Consider the following 20,155-nt stretch of genomic DNA (forward strand, 5'->3'; position numbering starts at 1 on the left):
CATTGTTCACAGAGGCCAAGATGTGGAAACAACCAAAAAGCCCTTCAATAGATGATTGGATAAAGAAGATGTGGTACATATTATATATACTATGGAATATTACTCAGCCATAAGAAATGATGACATAGGATCATTTATAACAACATGGATGAACCTTTATAACATTATACTGAGTGAAATAAGTAAATCAGAAAAAACTAAGAACTATATGATTCTATACATAGTTGGGACATAAAAATGAGACTCAGGGACATGGACAAGAGTGTGTTGGTTAAGGGGGGAGGGAGGGGAAAAGATGGGGTGGGGGGAGGGGAGGGGCACAAAGAAAACCAGATAAAATGTAACGGAAGACAATTTGACTTTGGGTGATGGGTATGCAACATATTCAAATGTCAAAGTAACCTGGAGATGTTTTCTCTGAACCTATGTACCCTGATTGATTAATGTCACCCCATTAAAATTAATAAAAAATAGTGCAAATAACACTATGCAGAGCTGTTAGCATTGATTATGATTATAAGAAGAATGCTAAACATAAAAACATAAAATAGGCACTCAGCAATGAGTACAGCCCTCCTCTTCTTATTTACAGATTGGAGATGATGATTATAGTACCAACCCAGGCTGCAGTGAGGAGTTTAAATAAGTTTATATTGCAATTTGCAATACAGTGTGTGTTAGCCATTATCATTGCTATTACCAGGTTGTTCTAGTTGTTATTGTTATTATACAGATATTAAGATTTTACTACTGGTGAAAATGGTCTTCTGAGAAACTGTGCATTTCTGGTAATTCTCTTGCTCATTGAAAGACAATTAAAGATCCTAAATTTCAGTGTTTTTTGTTTTGTTTTGTTTTTTTGTATTTTTCCGAAGCTGGAAACGGGGAGAGACAGTCAGACAGACTCCCACATGCGCCCGACCGGGATCCACCCGGCACGCCCACCAGGGGGCGATGCTCTGCCCCTCCGGGGCATCGCTCTGTCGTGACCAGAGCCACTCTAGCGCCTGGGGCAGAGGCCAAGGAGCCATCCCCAGCGCCCGGGCCATCTTTGCTCCAATGGAGCTTCGGCTGCGGGAGGGGAAGAGAGAGACAGAGAGGAAGGAGAGGGGGAGGGGTGGAGAAGCAAATGGGCACTTCTCCTGTGTGCCCTGGCTAGGAATCAAACCCGGGACCCCTTGCACGCCAGGCTGACGCTCTACCACTGAGCCAACCAGCCAGGGCCTAAATTTCAGTTTTAACAGTGTTGGTACAAAAGTCAGAGGTATGCAGTGAACATTTACTATATAAATCAGGGTATTCTTTCTATGCCATTCCCTTGTTAAACGTGAGGCAGAGATAATCAAGAGATAATCAAGTGCAATTAAATAACACTAGTGTCATAAATACACCTCAGTGCACACCCACCTAACAATTTTGGCTACATTTCCAGTATAATTTTGCTTTGGTTCTCCTTGAAAAGAGGGCATGAAGAATGTACCCTTCAGGTACAATCTTCAAGAATGGCGGCGTCGGTAAGAACAGTAGTTGGAACCTCCTATAGCCACATCAAAATTACAACTAAACTACTGAACAATCATCATTGAGAATCTCCTGAAATTTAGCTGAACAGAAACCCTGTTACCAAGGATATATGGAAGAAGCTCCATTGATACTGGTAGGGGGGCTGGAGACATGGGCTTGTCTCACAGCCACGTGTGTCAGATAAAAATAGAGAAGGATAGCTTGGCTGCAGAGGTCCCTACTTAGAGGCCAAGAGTCTCAGCCCCACACTAGGCCTCTAAGCCCAGGGTTTCAGTACTAAAGGGAGAAGCCCCCATAACTTCTGGCTGTAAAAAAGAGTAGGTATTGTGGCTGAGTGAGATGCAGGGCCCCTGGAGTCCTAGTTCCTCTTAAAGGCCCACACGTGGACTTACTTGAATGGACTTTCTCTGAACTACAGTGCCAGGGCAGCATCCCAAAAGGCCATCCAAAAAGCCCTAGAGACATATGAGGAGGAATCAAATTCTTTGGCTTTAGGACAAGAGCAGGGAGAGAAGCTTTCTACCAGACAGAAGTGTTGGCAGAGGTCATTGTTCCTTTGCAAGCCCTTCCTCCACAGAGCTGGCAGGCAGATGCTATATCTGAGTCTCCATAAACCTTGTTAATAGAGTTTACCCTATCCTGGTGATTCTCTGAGACCCACTCTACCTAACTTTTGTGCCATCTCAAGCCATTTCCAGTGGCTTTTTCATCCCAATGGCCTGTGTGTCTCGTACTGCCAGCTTTCCTAAAACCTTTCAAACAAGCAGTATCTGGACTCTATATAATCTGTACCTTTTGCTAAGTGGCCCCAGGCCTGGCATCAGTGACTCCCAATCTTAGTTCACAGCTTAGCCTCTCCTGGGCTCCACCAAGTCCAACACAAGCAGCAGTAATCTTTAGATTACTTTATAGCTCATGCCAGGTGGTCCCAAGCAGGGCACAGGTGACAACTGACCTTGACCTGAACCTTCCAGGAGGCCACAGATCCAGCACTGCCAGGGAACAGCTCTAGATCACACCAAAGCATCTCCCTAAGCAACATACTCAAGGAGTGGACTCAGCAGGTACCTGAGCCCTGCTGAAGTGAGTTCTGTTCTGTGGGATCAGCACCTGCACAGCAGATCCTCCACAGTGGTCAAGGCTGTTTCTTATAGCTCATTTCCTTATGGGTAACTCCTTCCCATTAACATGAAAACAGCAATCAAGATTCAACTGCCAAAGGAAGGATGCACAGCCCACCTGGGGAGCACACCTGAACCAACTGAAGAGGCTGAGCCACTGGGCTCTACAGGACACTTACTACATAGGACACTCTACCAAGCCCAGGAGATGTAGCAGCCCTATTTAATTCAAAGAAAAGAAAAGAAAAGAAACATGAGGAGGCAGCCAAAATGAATAGACAAAGAAACATGTCCCAAATGAAATAAAAGAATGAAACTACAGTAAAAGAACTAAGAAAAATGCAGACAAGCAATCTACCAGATGCAGAGTTCAAAACACTGGTTATAAGGCTGCTCAATGAACGTAGGGGAAGAGTAGAACTTAGTGAGAACTTCAACAAAGAGACAGAAAACATAAAAATGGAGATATAAAACATAAAAAAGAATCAGTCAGGAATGAGGAATGCATTAACTGAAATGAAGAATACATTATAAGGAATCAACAGTAGAAGAAATGAAAAAAGGATCAAGTTAGCAATTTAAAAGATAAAGCAGAAAATATCCCATCAGAACAGCAGAAAGAAATAAGAATCCGGCCCTGGCCGGTTGGCTCAGTGGTAGAGCGTCGGCCTGGCGTGCAGAAGTCCCAGGTTCGATTCCCGGCCAGGGCACACAGGAGAAGCGCCCATCTGCTTCTCCACCCCTCCCCCTCTCCTTCCTCTCTGTCTCTCTCTTCCCCTCCCGCAGCCGAGGCTCCATTGGAGCAAAGATGGCCCGGGCGCTGGGGATGGCTCCTTGGCCTCTGCCCCGGGCGCTGGAGTGGCTCTGGTCGCAGCAGAGCGACGCCCCGGAGGGGCAGAGCATCGCCCCCTGGTGGGAAGAACATTGCCCCTGGTGGGCGTGCCGGGTGCATCCCGGTCGGGTGCATGCGGGAGTCTGTCTGACTGTCTTTCCCCGTTTTCAGCTTCAGAAAATTACAAAAAAAAGAAAAAAAAAAAGAAAGAAAGAAGAATCCAAAGGAATGGGGATAGTATAAGGAACTTCTGGGACAACTTTAAGCATACCAACATTTGCATCATGGAAGTACTGGAAGGATAAGAGAGAAAGCAGGAAGTTAAACATCTATTTGAAGAAACAATGACAGAAAACTTCCCTAACTTGGTGATGAAATGGACATACAAGTCCAGGAAGCACAGAGTTCCAAACAAGATGGATTCAAAGAGGCTCACACAAAGACGCATCATAATTAAAATGCCAAAGGTTAGGCATTTTAAAATCTTAATGCAGCAGGAAAAAGCAGTTAGTTACCTCAAAGGGAGCTTCCATAAAACTGTCATTGATTTCTCAGCAGAGACTTTGTAGGCCAGAATGTATTGGCACAAAATTTTCAAACTGATTCAAAGCAAAAACCTACAACCAAGATTGCTCTACCCAGCAAAGTTATCATTTAGACATAAAAGACAGATAAAGAGCTTCCCAGACAAGAAAAAGCTAAAGGAGTTCATCCTATCAAGCCAGTATTGCAAGAAATTTTAAAAGGTCTTCTTTAAGAAGAAAAAATAAAAATATGCATAATAAAATTACAATAAATTTGTATCTATCAACAGTTACTTTAAAAGCAGATGAAGAAAATGCTCCAATCAAAAGACACATGAATTGATAACAAAACAAGATTATCACATATGCTGCCTATAAGAGAGTCACTTCAGATTGAAAGACATATATAGAAAGAAAGTTAAGAAATGGAAAAAGATATTTTATAAAAATGAAAACAAGGTGAATAGAGCTGGAGGAGGTTGTTGGGGTAGCCATATTTATTCCAGACTTAATGGATTTTAAAACAAAGGCTACATAACAAGAGACAAAGAAGGACCCAGAAATTCCACTACTGTATGTTTATCTGAAGAAATACAAAACACTAAATCAAAAAGACATATGCATCCATACGTTCAATGCATCATTATTTACAATATCCAAGATACGGAAGCAACCTAAGTGTCCATCAATAGATAAATATATAAAAACTAAGTGGTGTATATATACAATAAAATATGAAAGAAGAATGAAAATCTTGCTATCTACAACAACATAGGTGGAGCTAGAGGGCATTGTGTTGAGTGAAATAAGACAGGACAAAGGAAGATGAATGCCAGATTATTTCACTTTCATTTGGATTCTAAAAAACCACATAAATAAACAATGTAAACAGGAACAGACTCATAGAGACAGAAAACATTTTGATGGTTGCCAGATCGGAGGGGGATTGGGGACATGGATGATAAAAGGTGAAGCGATTATAAAGTACAAATTGGTAGTTACAGAATAGTTGTGGGGATATAATGTACAGCATAGGGAATATAGTCAATAATACTGTAATAATTATGTATGGTGTCAGATGGGTACTAGATTTATCGGTGTGATAGCTTCATAAGTTATATAAATGTCCAATCAAAGGGTTGTACACCTGCAATTAACATAATATATTGTATGGCAACTGTAATTGAAAAATAAAAAAGAATAAATTCTTCAAATGAAGTTTGCACATGAACGGGAACTGAACAGATGGTCTGAAAGAGTCCATGTTTTGCTTCTAGGAAACTGCCACTCAGAAAATCCACAGTTCACTGAGTTCAGGCACGGTAGCTAAGAAAGGATGGGAAACAGCTGCTGATAATTTCTCATGTGAAAAATTGCCGCAAGATATTTGAGTCTTTAATGAAACCTCAAAACCACAAACCTACCCATGCCTAGTGAAATCTATGCTCTAAAAATGCTTTCCTGGGATCCAAAATGTATGTAGAAGTAAAAGGAGCTCTATGGAAAGTAAGTTTACAGAGTGCTCTGTTCATAAATTCCGAACTGAGCAGGTCATGGGGGGTAGTCACGACCCAGGCATATAATTTTAATGAATGGCTTATCTTTGCATTAAGCAGGCCCCATCCATTGTTTCTGTGCATTTAGGTTAAAACACTTTTGAAATGGCCCCCAGTCAGACCTCTCCTTCTAAATCATGGGAACATATAACCTTAATTAGCTTATAATCTGATCCCCACTTTGCTTTCTCTCACCTTTGTGAAATCTTCCTCACGTTCCCTCCTGAGTTCAAATTCATAAAAGAAACCACAGAAATGTTATTCTTGGGAGCATGTGAGATCTTGCTTCCCCACATATGTCTCAGTTTGGCTCAAATAGAATCTTACAAATAATTCTCTACAGGTCTGAACACTTCTTTACATCAACAGTTGTAAAACTCACACATTCTCTGAGGTCATAATCACAACACTTGACAATTACCATTCTGATAGCATTGTGCCATCCACGGGGAGGGCAGATTTACCTCTACCAAATTATGGCATAACTTCAAATAAACTGTTTGTTATGAAAATGCAGTTTATGTAATATAATATTTTTACCTGGTGTGGGGAAGAAAACCTCTTTTCATACGTCAGCCTGCTTCCTTCTAAGGAAAAACGGAAACCTTTCCTTCGAATGCTGTCTTCAGATTCAGATTTGCGGACTCCATCTTCCTTCTGTTCTTCCCCAGACTGTTCTTTCTGTCTTCTCTTTTTTCTTCTGTTTTTCAGCTCTTTTTCACTCTTGGAGCTCAACTTGGATGCTACTGAAGAGCTCTCTGAGAAAACTCCTATCCCACCGCTGAAGTCTCTTGATTCAGCGGACGCTGCTGCAGCGGCTGCCTAGAAGGGCACAGAGCCAATGATAGCTGCATGTGAACTTTGAGGACCTCTATCCTGTCACTGCTTAATTCACCTTTAGTATCATGAACATGATCTTGAAAAACAATGCTTCATACTGATATATTTTAGAAAACAATGCATTGACATTAGTTCCATTAAAGAATTAACCTTAGCAGACAGGTGAAAGATGACACATGTGACTGATGAAAACCTTCAAACTTTGGCCTCACACTATGTTTCCTAATTATCTAACAATAGGAATAAGACACTTCAATGTCAGAGCAGTTTTTTCCCTCTGATTTAAACAGTATCTTAAGAAGAAAAGAATTTAAGAATTAAATGTTTCTTATTTTAACCTGATCCATTGTACTTCCACGTGACAATAAATTTTAGTGCCGGTCTAAATTACTCAATTTAATTCAGTCGAGTATTGTTTTACTTTCATGACATTTTTTCTTCTTTGACTTAAAATAAGTATTTCACTAAGAAATACACATCAAAAGCATTTTACAGATTATCCATAAAGAAATCTCAGATCATAGCATCTGAATGAATTTGTGAATTGCACAGTCTCTGGAAAGATACAGTATTCTATTTTGTTGCTGCTAGGCCAATCTATTTTATTTATCTGATCTGTATTCTATATTTAGGGTATTCAGTGTTGAAAGAGAATTGTACTCAAGATCTAAGAAAAGCCAAAAATTAGGTAATTGGATTAGTTAATATAATTAAAGCAAATGTAATCAGAGGAATTCTTGCCTTATTCTGAAGCCTCACCAAATACTTATAGGGAAGAGACAGAGAATGTAGTAATTTACTCTGTTACAAATCAGTGTCTTCCTTATGCAAACCACAAACTTGCATTTAAATACTATTCAAATAAAAAATAAATATTAAATAGGTATTTGTCTTTCCAGACTCAGCAAAAAAAAAATCTTCTCAGTTTGACTCCAGTTTTCTGACTTTTTCAACTTTAATGACACTAATGAAGAAGAAACAATAAGTGAAGTCCTCTTCCCATGAAGATTAAGAAAATACTTTGATTGACAGCCTGTTACTGTAAGTACTCTGTGAGCTTTAGTAAATGAGGAGTCACAAGCGAGAAAAAAGTCAATAAAACAATGATAAATCTCTATGTTTTGATTTCATTAGTATTGACAGTAATTATCAAAATAAAATAATAATCTCCTATCAAAATAAAATAATAACCAAATAGCCTCCAGCACTTACCTAACACATATGACATGTTTCAAATGTCAATGTAATTACTGCTGGTTTTGTTTCCTAAATGCTACTGGCCTCACAGGTGTGGTCAGAGAATTGAGATAAACGAACACAAAAGAGCTCAATGTTTGCTAACCTGAGCTTCTTCCTGTTGTTTTTTTAACTGTTCAAGCATCTGCTGAAATTCAGCCTCTTTCTGCTCAGCCTCCTCAAGTGTTGCCTGATTCTGTTCCTCATAGGCCATGGCCACCACAGCCAGAATCAAGTTTATAAGGTAGAAGGATCCCAAGAAAATGACCAGCACAAAAAATATCATGTATGTTTTCCCAGCAGCACGTAGTGTCTGCAAAATGGAAGAGAGATTTAGTTAAAGTATTATGTAGAAAGTTAAAAGCTCGCACTCTAATAATAAAGTATTTTACAGCAATTCTCTTGATCTCAGTATTTTATGCTTTCCAGAATTATTTTATCCCTTCTCACCAGTTGATATAGGTTTTCCCAGAAGTCTTGTGTCATGAGACGAAATAAGGACAGGAAGGCCCAGCTAAAGGTGTCAAAGCTTGTGTAGCCATAGTTGGGGTTTCTACCAGCCTTCACACAGATATAACCTTCAGGACACTGGCTGAAATTAGGTTAAAGCAAAGAAAACAAGTCAGTAACTGCAAGTCTGCTGGCTGTCTTTGTGGTTTTTATCGATGCCAATGCCTGTTTTATATAACGTTACGGAAAGCAGATTTCTCTCACCTTACTTGGCACTTAACCCAGCACTACAATTTACATAATAAGAGACTGTTAAGTCTATTTGTGAATTCCTCTGTGATTCATAGCTGTTATTATTATTTATATCACATATCCGTACAAAAGCAATCATATCATGATTAAAATTTTGGGGACTTGTGGACATGAGCAGAAAAATAAGTCTAGAGTCAGAAGTGTGTGTGTGAGAAGAGAGGTGAAGAAAAGATACCATAGGTGGTGGTGGGGGACACAGAAAAGAAGAGATGACTCTGCATTTTGAAGATGTCACAGGGCTGTGATGATCAAGCTGACTGAACTGGACTCAATATTGTTCTGGACATTTCTGGGCTGCCTGATCTGGGGCAGGTTTCCTAACCTGGCTGACTTTCAGCCACCTCATATGTAAAAAAAGCCTAACAATAGAAACTGCTCCACAACTGTGTAAGCACAGAATAAGATATGTACGTAAAGAATTTAGTACAGTACAGACAAGGAATCAAAAGCAATCTGTTTTATTTTTATCTGCGATCTGAAGTAGTAAAATTAGTACACTCCTTATCATATGAGCCGAATCAAAGCCCACAATCATTGGGAATTTTGTTACAGGTTTATGATACTAATGCCCACAATATCATCTTCCCTAGAGAGAACAGTGAAAAGTGCTTATTGAGTGCTATAGTAGCTATACATTTATTAATCCATTTAATTCTTATAGCTACCCTACTATTATACCTTTTTATTACATAAGGAAAAAATAAGGTTAGGATAGGTGACATTATATGGTGGAGTCAGGATTTTAATCTGTGCAAACTCTCTAATTTATACTCTTAACCACTTTGCAAAATATCTGCTAAGACATGCACTCACCATGCATCAGATATCGTGTCACGATAAGCCACGGACACCACCATAGCATGCAGGGTGGAGCACAAGTAGGGTTACAGTTGTTCGTATGGAAAATAACACAACAATGAATAAATAACAACATAAGAATAAGCTCTGTTTCATGTACTCATAACTGTAAACCTACTTGTGCCCCAACCTGTAGGTAAAGATATCACACTTACAAAAGTACACACATATAAATTCTATTAACTTAAGCTTCTTATATATATGGGTTTCTTTTCTCTTTTTCATTGAACTAATTTGGAAGATCAGCTGTGACCTAGTAAGGAAAAATACTTGCTGCACATAAGTGTGTGAAGGAAGTGAGAATCCGCACTTATCCCGGCTATTTTGAGAGTCGGCATGAAGTGGAATTTATGGAGGACTTTGAATGAGGAGCAAGCAAGCTGGGGCCAGGTGGGTGGGAGGCTGCAGGTTATTGAGGCTGATGGAGCTGTGTGGACTGAAACTCAATATGAACCATCACTTACCCTGCATCTGAGCTGTTGCCACAAAGCAGAGCATCATTTTGCCCTTCCAAAAAATAAAAGTGACCTATTTAAAAAGTGAGGAATGGAAAGAATCATTAAAAAGCCTTTAAAACACTTCAGCCATTGTGTCAAGATAATGAAGTTTATAATTTTTCAACTATAACAAAATGGATTAAATAATAAATATGTATATGGCTAAATGGAAATATTTTAATAATTAAATACTAAAAATATATCAAGATATAATAGTTGAAATTAAACAAATGTTTAGAAAATCTGTTTCAAAAAATTTTGGAGGGAATAACTATTATAGCATTCTCATTTATTGTAAAGATAAATTCAAATTGCTTGAGATACTTTAAAAAGAGCTGCTAAATTAAGGCTGTTTTCTTGGTAAAAGAAAAAAAAAAGGTGAGAGAAAAGTAAGCCTTGTCACTTTTAATTTTTTTAAAGAGAGAGATTGAGAGAGGAAAAGAGAAAGAGAGAGGGAAGCATTCTTTTGTTGTTACATTTAGTTATGCGTTCACTGATCACTTCCCATTTGTGCCCTGAGAGGAGATCAAACCCACAAACCTTGGCATTTTGGGAAGATGCTCTGACTGTGTTAACTGGCCAAGGCCACCTTTTTGCTTTTAAATGCTTTCATGAAAATAAAATTTTACTTAAAAAATACTTTTGCTTGGACTCCAAATAAATTAAGATATCTTTCTCCTACCAATTTTAACATAATTTCCTTTGAAAAATGGGTTTAGGTATTTGCGCTTTCTATGATGCTGCAAGTAAGTGTTTTATTTTGCTTTTTGGCTTGATTACTATCTTTCAAATGAAAAAAATAAACTTGCTTCTCTGGAGAAATATATTTTTTAGATATGTTTAGTTCTTATTCTTATGGAATTCCTTACATATAACTTTAATAAGTTGTAAAGATGATCTCAATAAACACATGTACATAAATACACATATGTATATTTCCACATAGAAACACACATGCAAACATTAAAAAAAAACTGCACACATATACTGCACAAAAAATAATTATGATTGTTTTCAGGAACACTTAAAACCTTTTATTGAAGGAATACCTTAATACAGTGGTCCCCAACCTTTTTTGGGCCAAGGACCGGTTTAATGTCAGAAAATATTTTCACGGACCGGCCTTTAGGGTGGGACTGATAAATGCACAAAATAAAATTATGCAACCGGTGTAAAAACAGTGGTATTTTTAAATATAATTGTCGAACTTACGAGACAAGCGTCAAGAGTGAGTCTTAGACAGATGTAGCAGAGGGAATCTGGTCATTTTTAAAAAATAAAACATCATTCAGACTTAAATATAAATAAAATGGAAATAATGTAAGTTATTTATTCTTTCTCTGCGGACTGGTACCAAATGGCCCACGGACTAGTACCAGTCTGTGGCCCGGGGGTTGGGGAATACTGCCCTAATATATCATGCAGGGAAATCTGGGTCATGGTTTAGCAAAAATGTTTAATCCTTACCTCACAACATATATCAAAAAATAATTCTAGATTTTTAAAGATTAAAAATTTTAAAAGTCTATTAATATGGTATAAAGGATATATAGTTTTTAAATATAAGATATATAGATGGATGCTTTATATGTAGAATATCTAGGTGGATATTCTTATTATCTCTGAATCAAAAATTCTTTCTAAACTTAAATATACAAAAAAATTAAAAAATTTAATGATGTCATTGCCAAAAAATGAGAATCATTTATGCATCAAAAATAAGTAATAAGGCCCTGGCCAGTTGGCTCAGCAGTAGAGCATCGGCCTGGCGTGCAGGAGTCCCAGGTTCAATTCTTGGCCAGGGCACACAGAAGAAGCGCCCATCTGCTTCTCCACCCCTCCCCCTCTCCTTCCTCTCTCTCTCTCTCTCTCTTCCCCTTCCGCAGCTGAGGCTCCATTGGAGCAAAGATGGCCCGGGCGCTGGGGATGGCTCTGTGGCCTCTGCCTCAGGCGCTAGAATGGCTCTGGATGCAACAGAGCGACGCCCAAGAGGGGCGGAACATCACCCCCTGGTGGGCATGCCGGGTGGATCCCGGTCAGGGACATGCGGGAGTCTGTCTGACTGCCTCCCCGTTTCCAGCTTCGGAAAAATGGAAAAAAAAAAAGTAATAAGATGGAAAATAAGCTGGAGAATATGACTGCTAGAAAAATTTAAAAAAGTAAACATACTTGACAAATTAAAGAGTTAATATGAATTCCCTAAAATATACTCTTACTTGATAGAATAGTGTGTAAAATATCAACAGATAATTTACATTATGTAAAATATGTAACTTGCTAATGATATTAATAAACATAACTTTAAATCTTTATTGCATTACTAATTAGGAACAAGAGAATACATTTTTGCTTTTACCAAAAGATTTTAAAATATGGTAATAGTTAATATTAGTGAGTGGTCTATTCTTGCTGGAGAGCAATTTGCCACTGTCTCCATAGCCTTAATCTGGTCATACCCTGATCAAAAAATATTTTTTAATAGAACTTCATCTGAAAGAATTAGAAGTAAAGAAAATATTTCTATGTAAAAATTATCATTGTGCTGTTATAATATTAATACTTGGAAAACATCATAAATAATAAAATTACTTATTTATTCATTTATCCAGTAAATCTTAAATCTTCATGTATAGTCTTCATAAGAATACTAACTTAAAAGGTTAATGAAATGTGAGAAGGGATAAAACTGCATATTATTCTAAAAAACCATGAAGGATATTGCAGAAGTATCCCAGTATAGTAGTGATAATTAAGGGGTCAATGGAAGTTGGCTATCTAATAGCAAATGGAGAGGATGAGACTTGGAAATCCAAATAATGGTGGGTCTGGCTTCTATGGTAAGAAATGATTCCAAAGTTTACGGCATCATAAATTTGTTTGGGTGTCCATCCCTAAAAATAAAATCAAACTATACTGATAAATCTAAAACAATGACTGATTCCAAAGGAATACACTAAAACAAGAATACTACAGAGGCAGGCTTTGAGTTTTTGCTTTCCCATCATCAATAAGAGAATAGCTGGGTTTGGGTTGCCTAACATTCTGATAAATACATAAATTCATATTTCATTGGTGATTGGTTTCTCTATTTCCAGTTACATCATATATACTTAATACAAATACTAATGGGCCAAGTTATTTTTTCCCTGTCTTCTTAACATGTCAGCATAATATTCTGAATAGTTCAAACTACTGATTTAAGATGATCAAAACTCCAGACCAGTACCTACCAAATAAATTTGGCTTAATATGGTATTGCCTTCAGCATTGACTTAGAAAAAGATAACACATTTCAAATGATAATGGTTATCATATTGATTGACAGATAAAAAAAGAAAATCAGGCCTTGGCTGGTGGCTCAGTGTATGGAGCTTTGGCCTGACATATGAATGTGCTGGGTTCGATTCCTAGTCAGGGCACACAGGAGAAGCAACTATCTGCTTCTCCCCCACTTCAATCTCCCCATTTTCTTCCTCTTCCCTTTCTGTAGCCAGTGGCTTGATTGGTTCAAGTGTAGCCCCTCGCCCGGAGGATAGCTTCATCATAGCGTGATAACTTCAGGCACTAAAAATAGCTTGGTACTCCAGGTTCAGCCCCAGATAGGGTTGTCAGGTGGATCCCAGTTGGTATGTATGTGGGAATCTGCCTTGCTATTTCCCCTCCTCCCAAAAGCAATAACAACAACTAGAAAGAAAGAAAGAAAGAAAGAAAGAAAGAAAGAAAGAAAGAAAGAAAGAAAGAAAGAAAGAAAGAAAGAGAAATCAAATATTAACTTCTGTATCACATGTACTGATTTATCTTAAATTGGTCTAAGTCATTTGGGTCACATAAAATTTGAGATTTCTACTATGCGTACTTTTTTAATATTTAAAAGACTAAACAACTTAATGTTTACAAAATACATCTTACTTTTATCCTCTATATATTCATCCCAGTTAAACATGCTCACTGTCCTATTGAAAGTGGTACCGTTCCCATCCAATGAGTAATTAAAGAAGGAAGTGATGTTTATTTCAAAGGAAGAATTATCTGGGGGCCATTGCAAACATTTATTCCGCAGGTTGCCCATAAACAGCTGTAGTCCTATTAGTGCAAACACGCTCAGACAGAACACAGTCAGAATCATGACATCGGAGAGCTTCTTCACTGACTGAATCAGGGCCCCCACGATGGTCTTTAAGCCTACAAATAAAATAAAGAAGAGAAATTTAAATACACTATTTAACAGCTACTTTACCAACAAAAACATCATGAGCTTGTCCTGGAAAATAAAGATGTCATGCAGACTGCCAACAATATTAGTTTAATGTTTGTGATTGAATAACATTTTCATGAAAAGCCTGCTAGCTGGTGAAAATGAATGAAAGCAGAACTTACATGTTCATTAGAAAACTGTGAATGGAAATGAACCAAAGTGTATTTCCAAACACTCCTTCGAACAACAACAACAAAAAAATGATTTTGTTATCCATGCTTAAACACCAACCTTGTGTAAATATTTTGCTTTTATTTGCAGATGTCTTACTCCCTTACCTTTTAGTGATTTTAGAACAATCTATATATATGAATATAGTAGTAATAAATCTTTAAGTCACTGAATTATGAGGTTATATATTTGCAAATTCTGCAAACTTGAATATGGGTTTAAAAAAGGAAGACATCTGAAAACAGAGTCCCATGCAACACTCATGCTCTCTGTTGCTCTTTCATTTATCTGCAGGTAAGAAAATTACCGGTGTTTGACCTAAATGGTCAAATTGGCATCAGTTTGAATGTCTAGTAGTTTATCTTCTACGCAGAAAGCTTGATGTTATAGGATGCAGACCATGTAGCCGGTTACTGCAAATGCCTCATGCAAAAACTTGTTAAACTCAAAGGCTGATTTAGAACAGTTTTCAAAAAAGCAACTAGTAAAAGCAAAGAATCAAATCCATCCAAAATATGATGTACCAATTCTTGCTTTTTCACATATTTACTTGCAGTAGGTGACAAGCAATAAGGCCTATGCACAAAAGCTGTGATTGTAGCACCAATGCAGCTAAACTCAGCCTCGGTGTTTAACCTAGCTCTCACCTGGAATGACTGAAATTGTTTTCAATGCTCGGAGAACTCTGAATGTTCTCAACGCTGAGACATTGCCCAGGTCCACAAACTCTGTCACATATCTGCAATAGGGAGTTCACACACAAACACAATGACAAAACACAAGAAACAGTTGGAGATATAAGGGGCCTACCACCTTATACCGGTTTCTTCTTACCTGGAATTACAGAAATAGTTTTCAAAGCTCTCAAGACTCTGAAAGTTCGAAGAGCTGAAACATTGCCTAGGTTTACAAATTCTGTTACATACCTGTAGAATTAAATCAGAGTTATTCAGAATTTAGGGAAATCTAAGTCTACGTTGGTCTTACATAAAGACCGTTTCAAATTCAATGAGTGTTGCCATCAGATTTCCCAAATTAAGAGAAAAATGGCATTTGCATCAATCATAATTCCTGTTACTTGGGAAAATATTTTACAGTGCTAATTGAAACCAAGGCCATTAATTTATTATAATAGTTCTTAATTTCTCCAAAGTACATAATTTAATTGGAAGAAAAATATTCTAAGTTCATATGATAAATAGGAAAATTGCTTGATCTGTCAAGGAAAGCCACCAAGAAGAAATACAACATATGCTCCCACCAATGATTTACTCTTCCAGGATGAAAAATGTATTTAAATACTTACGCAAATGTAATGACTGTGAAATCCAACCAATTCCATGGATCCCGTAGAAATGTGAAATCTTCTAAACAAAAGCCTCTTGCAAGTATTTTTATAAGTGATTCAAAAGTATAAATTCCTGTAAAAGTGTACCTGAGAAAAAATAGCCAATCCCACATTAAAGAGGTAATTTATGAGTACATATCTTAAGAGACTTAAAGAACAAAAATTAGAGGCTTCTAAGTGGGTCAATATCTATCTCCATACAATGTAGAATGCAATTAGGGTTTAAGGCAAAAAACTCCACAACCTTACATTTTAGAAGACATTTTCGTTATAGCAAAATGAGTACTATACTTGCTAAATCAATTTGAAGGCCCAAATAATATGGTTCTATATGAGATATTATCTAAAATGTACTGCTTTTGTTCTGATTAAAGCAAATAGGTATTAATTCAAAAAATTAATGGGGCACTAGTGTTCAATAACATATGCATTATTAAGCTACACAAAATATATACTAATAAAACATAGTAGTAAAAACCATGAGAAAAGGAATATGCAAACTAAGTAAAATTTTTATCATTAGATATTAGTAATCACTGACCTTCAAAAGAGTGTGAAACTCACAAAGAAGATAAAGGGTTACAAATATTGTCTGTCAAACCAGTGCAATAATTTAAGTACTGAATGAACCACCACTGCAAGTTTTGTTGTTGGGGAAATTAGTACTTGCAATGAACTTAAATCGTTGCTTAACTAGTCTGGTTTGGAGGAGCTAAAATGATTTATTAAAGAAACTGAAGTCTCAAGCTGTTAAATGCACAATCTGAAATAAAAAGGGATGAAAGATATATTTAATTTTCTACTTACTCCACATTCTTTGTCCAGTCTGGAGGATTACTCATTGTCATAAATACACAGTTGGTAAGAATGGTGCACATAATAAGCACATTGAATAAAGTAGAATATCGTCAAGGAAGACAAAGTTCAATGGAAAGTATCACTTTCATGCACTACTGTCTTTTCCCAGCATGAAGTTTAGAACTTTTATGCCCTTACACTTTTAATATTGAATTTGTTCTTTCCATTTCTGTCATTCAACAACCCCATATATAGGCTATGTTGAGCCAAGTCATCAACTTTTTGATGCTACTTTAGAGCTTTTTAGTAATTAAAAAGATTAAATGCAAAACAATGTGTTTATTAGTAAATCATTTATAAATTTAACTCTGTAAAATAATGGACTCAACTCTCACTCAACAACGGAAAGTTCAACATAAATGTAAACCATGACAAAAATTCAACACAATTCGAGTGATTAATTAAATGCATTATATCTCCATTGTAAAGGTCAACCTAGTGAAATGTCTTTATTAAGATTCTAAGTGGTATATAATACTGTAATTGCTCATAAAAATTCTGAATAGTAAGAGAACATGGCTGGTATTAGTGTTGACATTTCTTGGATTTGTAACTGTGGCCAAAGTACAATACTTGTTAATTTCTTGACCCTTGATTCACTTCACTGTAATAGTGATGAAAAAAAAAACTATTTTATATGATTTCTGTGAGGATCCAATTATTTAAAAGATGTTAAAGTTTCTACACTTAATGTATCTGGTATATAGTAGGTACTTAATAAATTGCTTTTCTAACCTCCTGATTCATAGAGAACATTACTCATAACAAATGTCTAGTTTATTTCAGTCTACCTCACTTTGCTTTTGTGCACATGCCCAGTGCTTTCCACTTTTCTACGAAATAACAACAATTTTAAAAATATCTGGTACTCGGATAATGACATAACTTTTTTTATAGTTAACAGAAAACATAAGAATTCTGTTGCCAGAATGCAAAGAAACAACCTTTATCAATGTAAATTTAGACACAATTATAAAAATCCCAGGGAATTAATAGATGTTATTCACAGCCCTTCCCACTTCTTTATTTTTACTGTATGTTTTAACATTATTCTCACATTACAAAATACCAACACAATTTTTTTTGTGTGGTAAAATAGGACAGAGTGTAGTCAATTTTGTATTAAACTATAAAGGAAGTTTCTTTGCACCTGCAACTGGCTTTAGTCAAAGCAATGATTGATTTTTTGTTTTTTTGTTTTTATTTTATTTTATTTATTCATTTTAGAGAGGAGAGAGAGAGAGAGAGAGAGAGAGAGAGAGAGAGAGAGAGAAGAAGGGAGGAGCTGGAAGCATCAACTCCCATATGTGCCTTGACCAGGCAAGCCCAGGGTTTCGAACCGGCGACCTCAGCATTTCCAGGTCAACGCTTTATCCACTGCGCCACCACAGGTCAGGCGATTTTTTGTTTTTATTAATAGCAATGTATGGCACATACTTAACTCTCAGCTTGTTCAAAGGCATCAACATAAAAATAATCATAAGTGAAGGATGTGAATCAGACATGGGGGCACTATAACCAATAGAACACAGAAAAGCATTTCAAAGAAGAAACATTTTCTTTTATTGACAAAAACAAACAAAAATAAGATAAAATTGAAGTTGATTTGCTATTGGTATATAAAACTAGAGGACCACGGAAGTGCTGTGTCATTCTGCCAGGCCCTATTAGAGAAAGTATCTCCCCTGGGCAGATTGGCACCATTCTGAACGCATGGTTCTCAAGCTCAACGGTCCTCCACATGGTCCTGTATTTCTCCACTTAGCTCTATTTCTTATTTCTGCAAAGACAATTTCAAATATTCTCCACACTCCTCTGACCTCTAACCTCTTCTCTTTTCCCTTCCACCTCAAGCTGATGACCTTATTTCCTACTTCACTGAGAGTAGAGGTAACATTAGTCTGCCACATCTCTGCTCCCCACCACCAAATTGACAAATCTCTCTGTATTGGTGTTTATCCTTTCTCCTTTTCGTTTCAGCTGGGGAGTTTTCAATCCTTCCATACATACTCTGGACACCTTCACTTCTCCGGAATACTTTAGAAATATTTTCCTTCTCTTATCTTAATATCTCCCACTTTACTGGTCTCTTCCTAGCAACATAAACTTGCTTAAGTCTCTTCTATCTTGGGGAAAGAGTTGAAAGTATTTTCCTCTAACCCACAATCCTCCTTTACTTCCAGCCCTAACTCTTTTCTCCATTTAAAAGAGCTGTTTATAGTTTCCTCAACCTACTAGCTTTGCTTTCTGAAGACAACAAACTCTCCATGTTTTGTCTCTAAAAGCAAAGGATAATTTCGAGTTCTTATTTGACTTGCATTCTCAGAAGTATTTTTCAAGGATGATTCTTCCCCCTTTCATTACATTCTTTTCCCTTTGCTTCATGAGGTCCCAATCCCCCGGTTTCTTCATGCCTCATGGGCAACAGTTTGTATTTATTGGAATGCTTTAATTTCTTTTTGAAAAGAAAGACATAGGATTATTCAGCCATTTCCCTCCTCTCCTGCTATTTTCATTTTAGTAGAGTGGAGCTCATTAACAAATATAGCTTCAAGTAGCATTTACGTAACAGTTGATATCAAATATTTCCAGGTAAGACCTCTCTTCTGAACTCCACATAGCTTACTGTCCCATAAGACATCTACACTTTTGTATCTCATTGATACTTTAAATTTATTTAAAAATTTTTGAGTTCTAAAAGAACTAAAAATGTTTTCATCCCACCCTGATGATCCCTCTTAAAAAAAATGCTCCTCTGAAATCTTTATATCTTATAAAATGTCCCATAATGTAGCTAGGATCCTCAGAGCAATCTTGGATTTCTCCTTTTCCCTAAAGTTCTACATACAATTTAGCATCAATTCTACCTGGTATCTGGATTCAGTCAACTTTTTCCCATCCCCACAGTACTACATGGTTTAGGTGTGTATCATGTCTAACTTAGATTGTTGCAGTGTTCTACAAACTGGTCTTTCTGAATCCATGTTTGGTTGCTTTTAGTCTATTCTTCATACTGTGTCAATATGACATTTAGAAATGTAATTCAGATAATTTCAACAACTTTCCACTATTGTTAGGATGATAATAAAATGTCTTAACATTGTCTAGATTCTAGAAGATCTGGCTCCTGTTTTCTTCTTTAGTTTTGTATTATTCACTCTTCCTTGCACTCTCCCCTGTCCCATAGTATTAAATTATTTTAGATCAAGTAATGAAACATGCTCTTTCTCAAATAGGGGTCTTTGCAAATGCCATTTCTTCTCCCCCTTTTCACCTCTTTCAAATGCTTTCAACTTCACCTGCGGCAACTCATACAGCTTTAGTATGCAGATTAAAAGTTATTTCTAGTAGAAAGTTATTCACAATAGCACCTGACCTGTTTAGATATGCCAGTTATAAACTCTAGTAACATCTTGTACTATTCCTCCAATGACTAATTTTAATGTTGACCATTTCCACTAGAATGCCAACTTACTGTACTGTTTCCTATTATGTAGTTGTCATTTCACAGTGTTAGTTGACTATTAAGTAATGTCAATTTTGTAACTCTTTTATCACTAAATAAATATTTTTTCCTTTTTAATGAGTTTTGATGATATAGTTATTGATATTGGACAAAGTACATATGAAATTTGTCTCCACATATATTTAGTACAGGTTTCTATGCATTTTTCTTTTTGGAAAGGAAAGACAGAAGGAAAACATAAGGTGTAAATTAATAGCCTCATGAAATTTATGTCATAATGGTATAACCCTTAAAAATATTTACTATT

The 20,155-nt window shown here is 36.7% G+C and overlaps 1 protein-coding gene across 2 annotated transcripts in view; it reads right to left on the reverse strand.

Moving 5' to 3' along the window:
• LOC136337578 (sodium channel protein type 2 subunit alpha) overlaps positions 1-20,155 on the reverse strand; it is a 160,743-nt gene that overhangs the window by 86,047 nt on the left and 54,541 nt on the right. The window contains exons 4-11 of one of the 2 annotated variants that reach the window (XM_066278965.1): positions 16,332-16,421; positions 15,483-15,611; positions 14,824-14,915; positions 13,660-13,932; positions 9,718-9,781; positions 8,084-8,225; positions 7,740-7,946; positions 6,098-6,379 (exon numbers count right to left, since the gene is read on the reverse strand). In XM_066278965.1, coding sequence (XP_066135062.1) covers positions 6,098-6,379; positions 7,740-7,946; positions 8,084-8,225; positions 9,718-9,781; positions 13,660-13,932; positions 14,824-14,915; positions 15,483-15,611; positions 16,332-16,421 — 1,279 coding nt within the window. Of the gene's footprint in view, positions 1-6,097; positions 6,380-7,739; positions 7,947-8,083; positions 8,226-9,717; positions 9,782-13,659; positions 13,933-14,823; positions 14,916-15,010; positions 15,103-15,482; positions 15,612-16,331; positions 16,422-20,155 lie in introns of both variants that reach the window. The other variant, XM_066278966.1, reaches the window with a different exon arrangement.

Source organism: Saccopteryx bilineata, chromosome 5 (genome assembly GCF_036850765.1).
Source record: "Saccopteryx bilineata isolate mSacBil1 chromosome 5, mSacBil1_pri_phased_curated, whole genome shotgun sequence".
Classification (NCBI taxonomy): Eukaryota; Metazoa; Chordata; class Mammalia; order Chiroptera; family Emballonuridae; genus Saccopteryx; species Saccopteryx bilineata.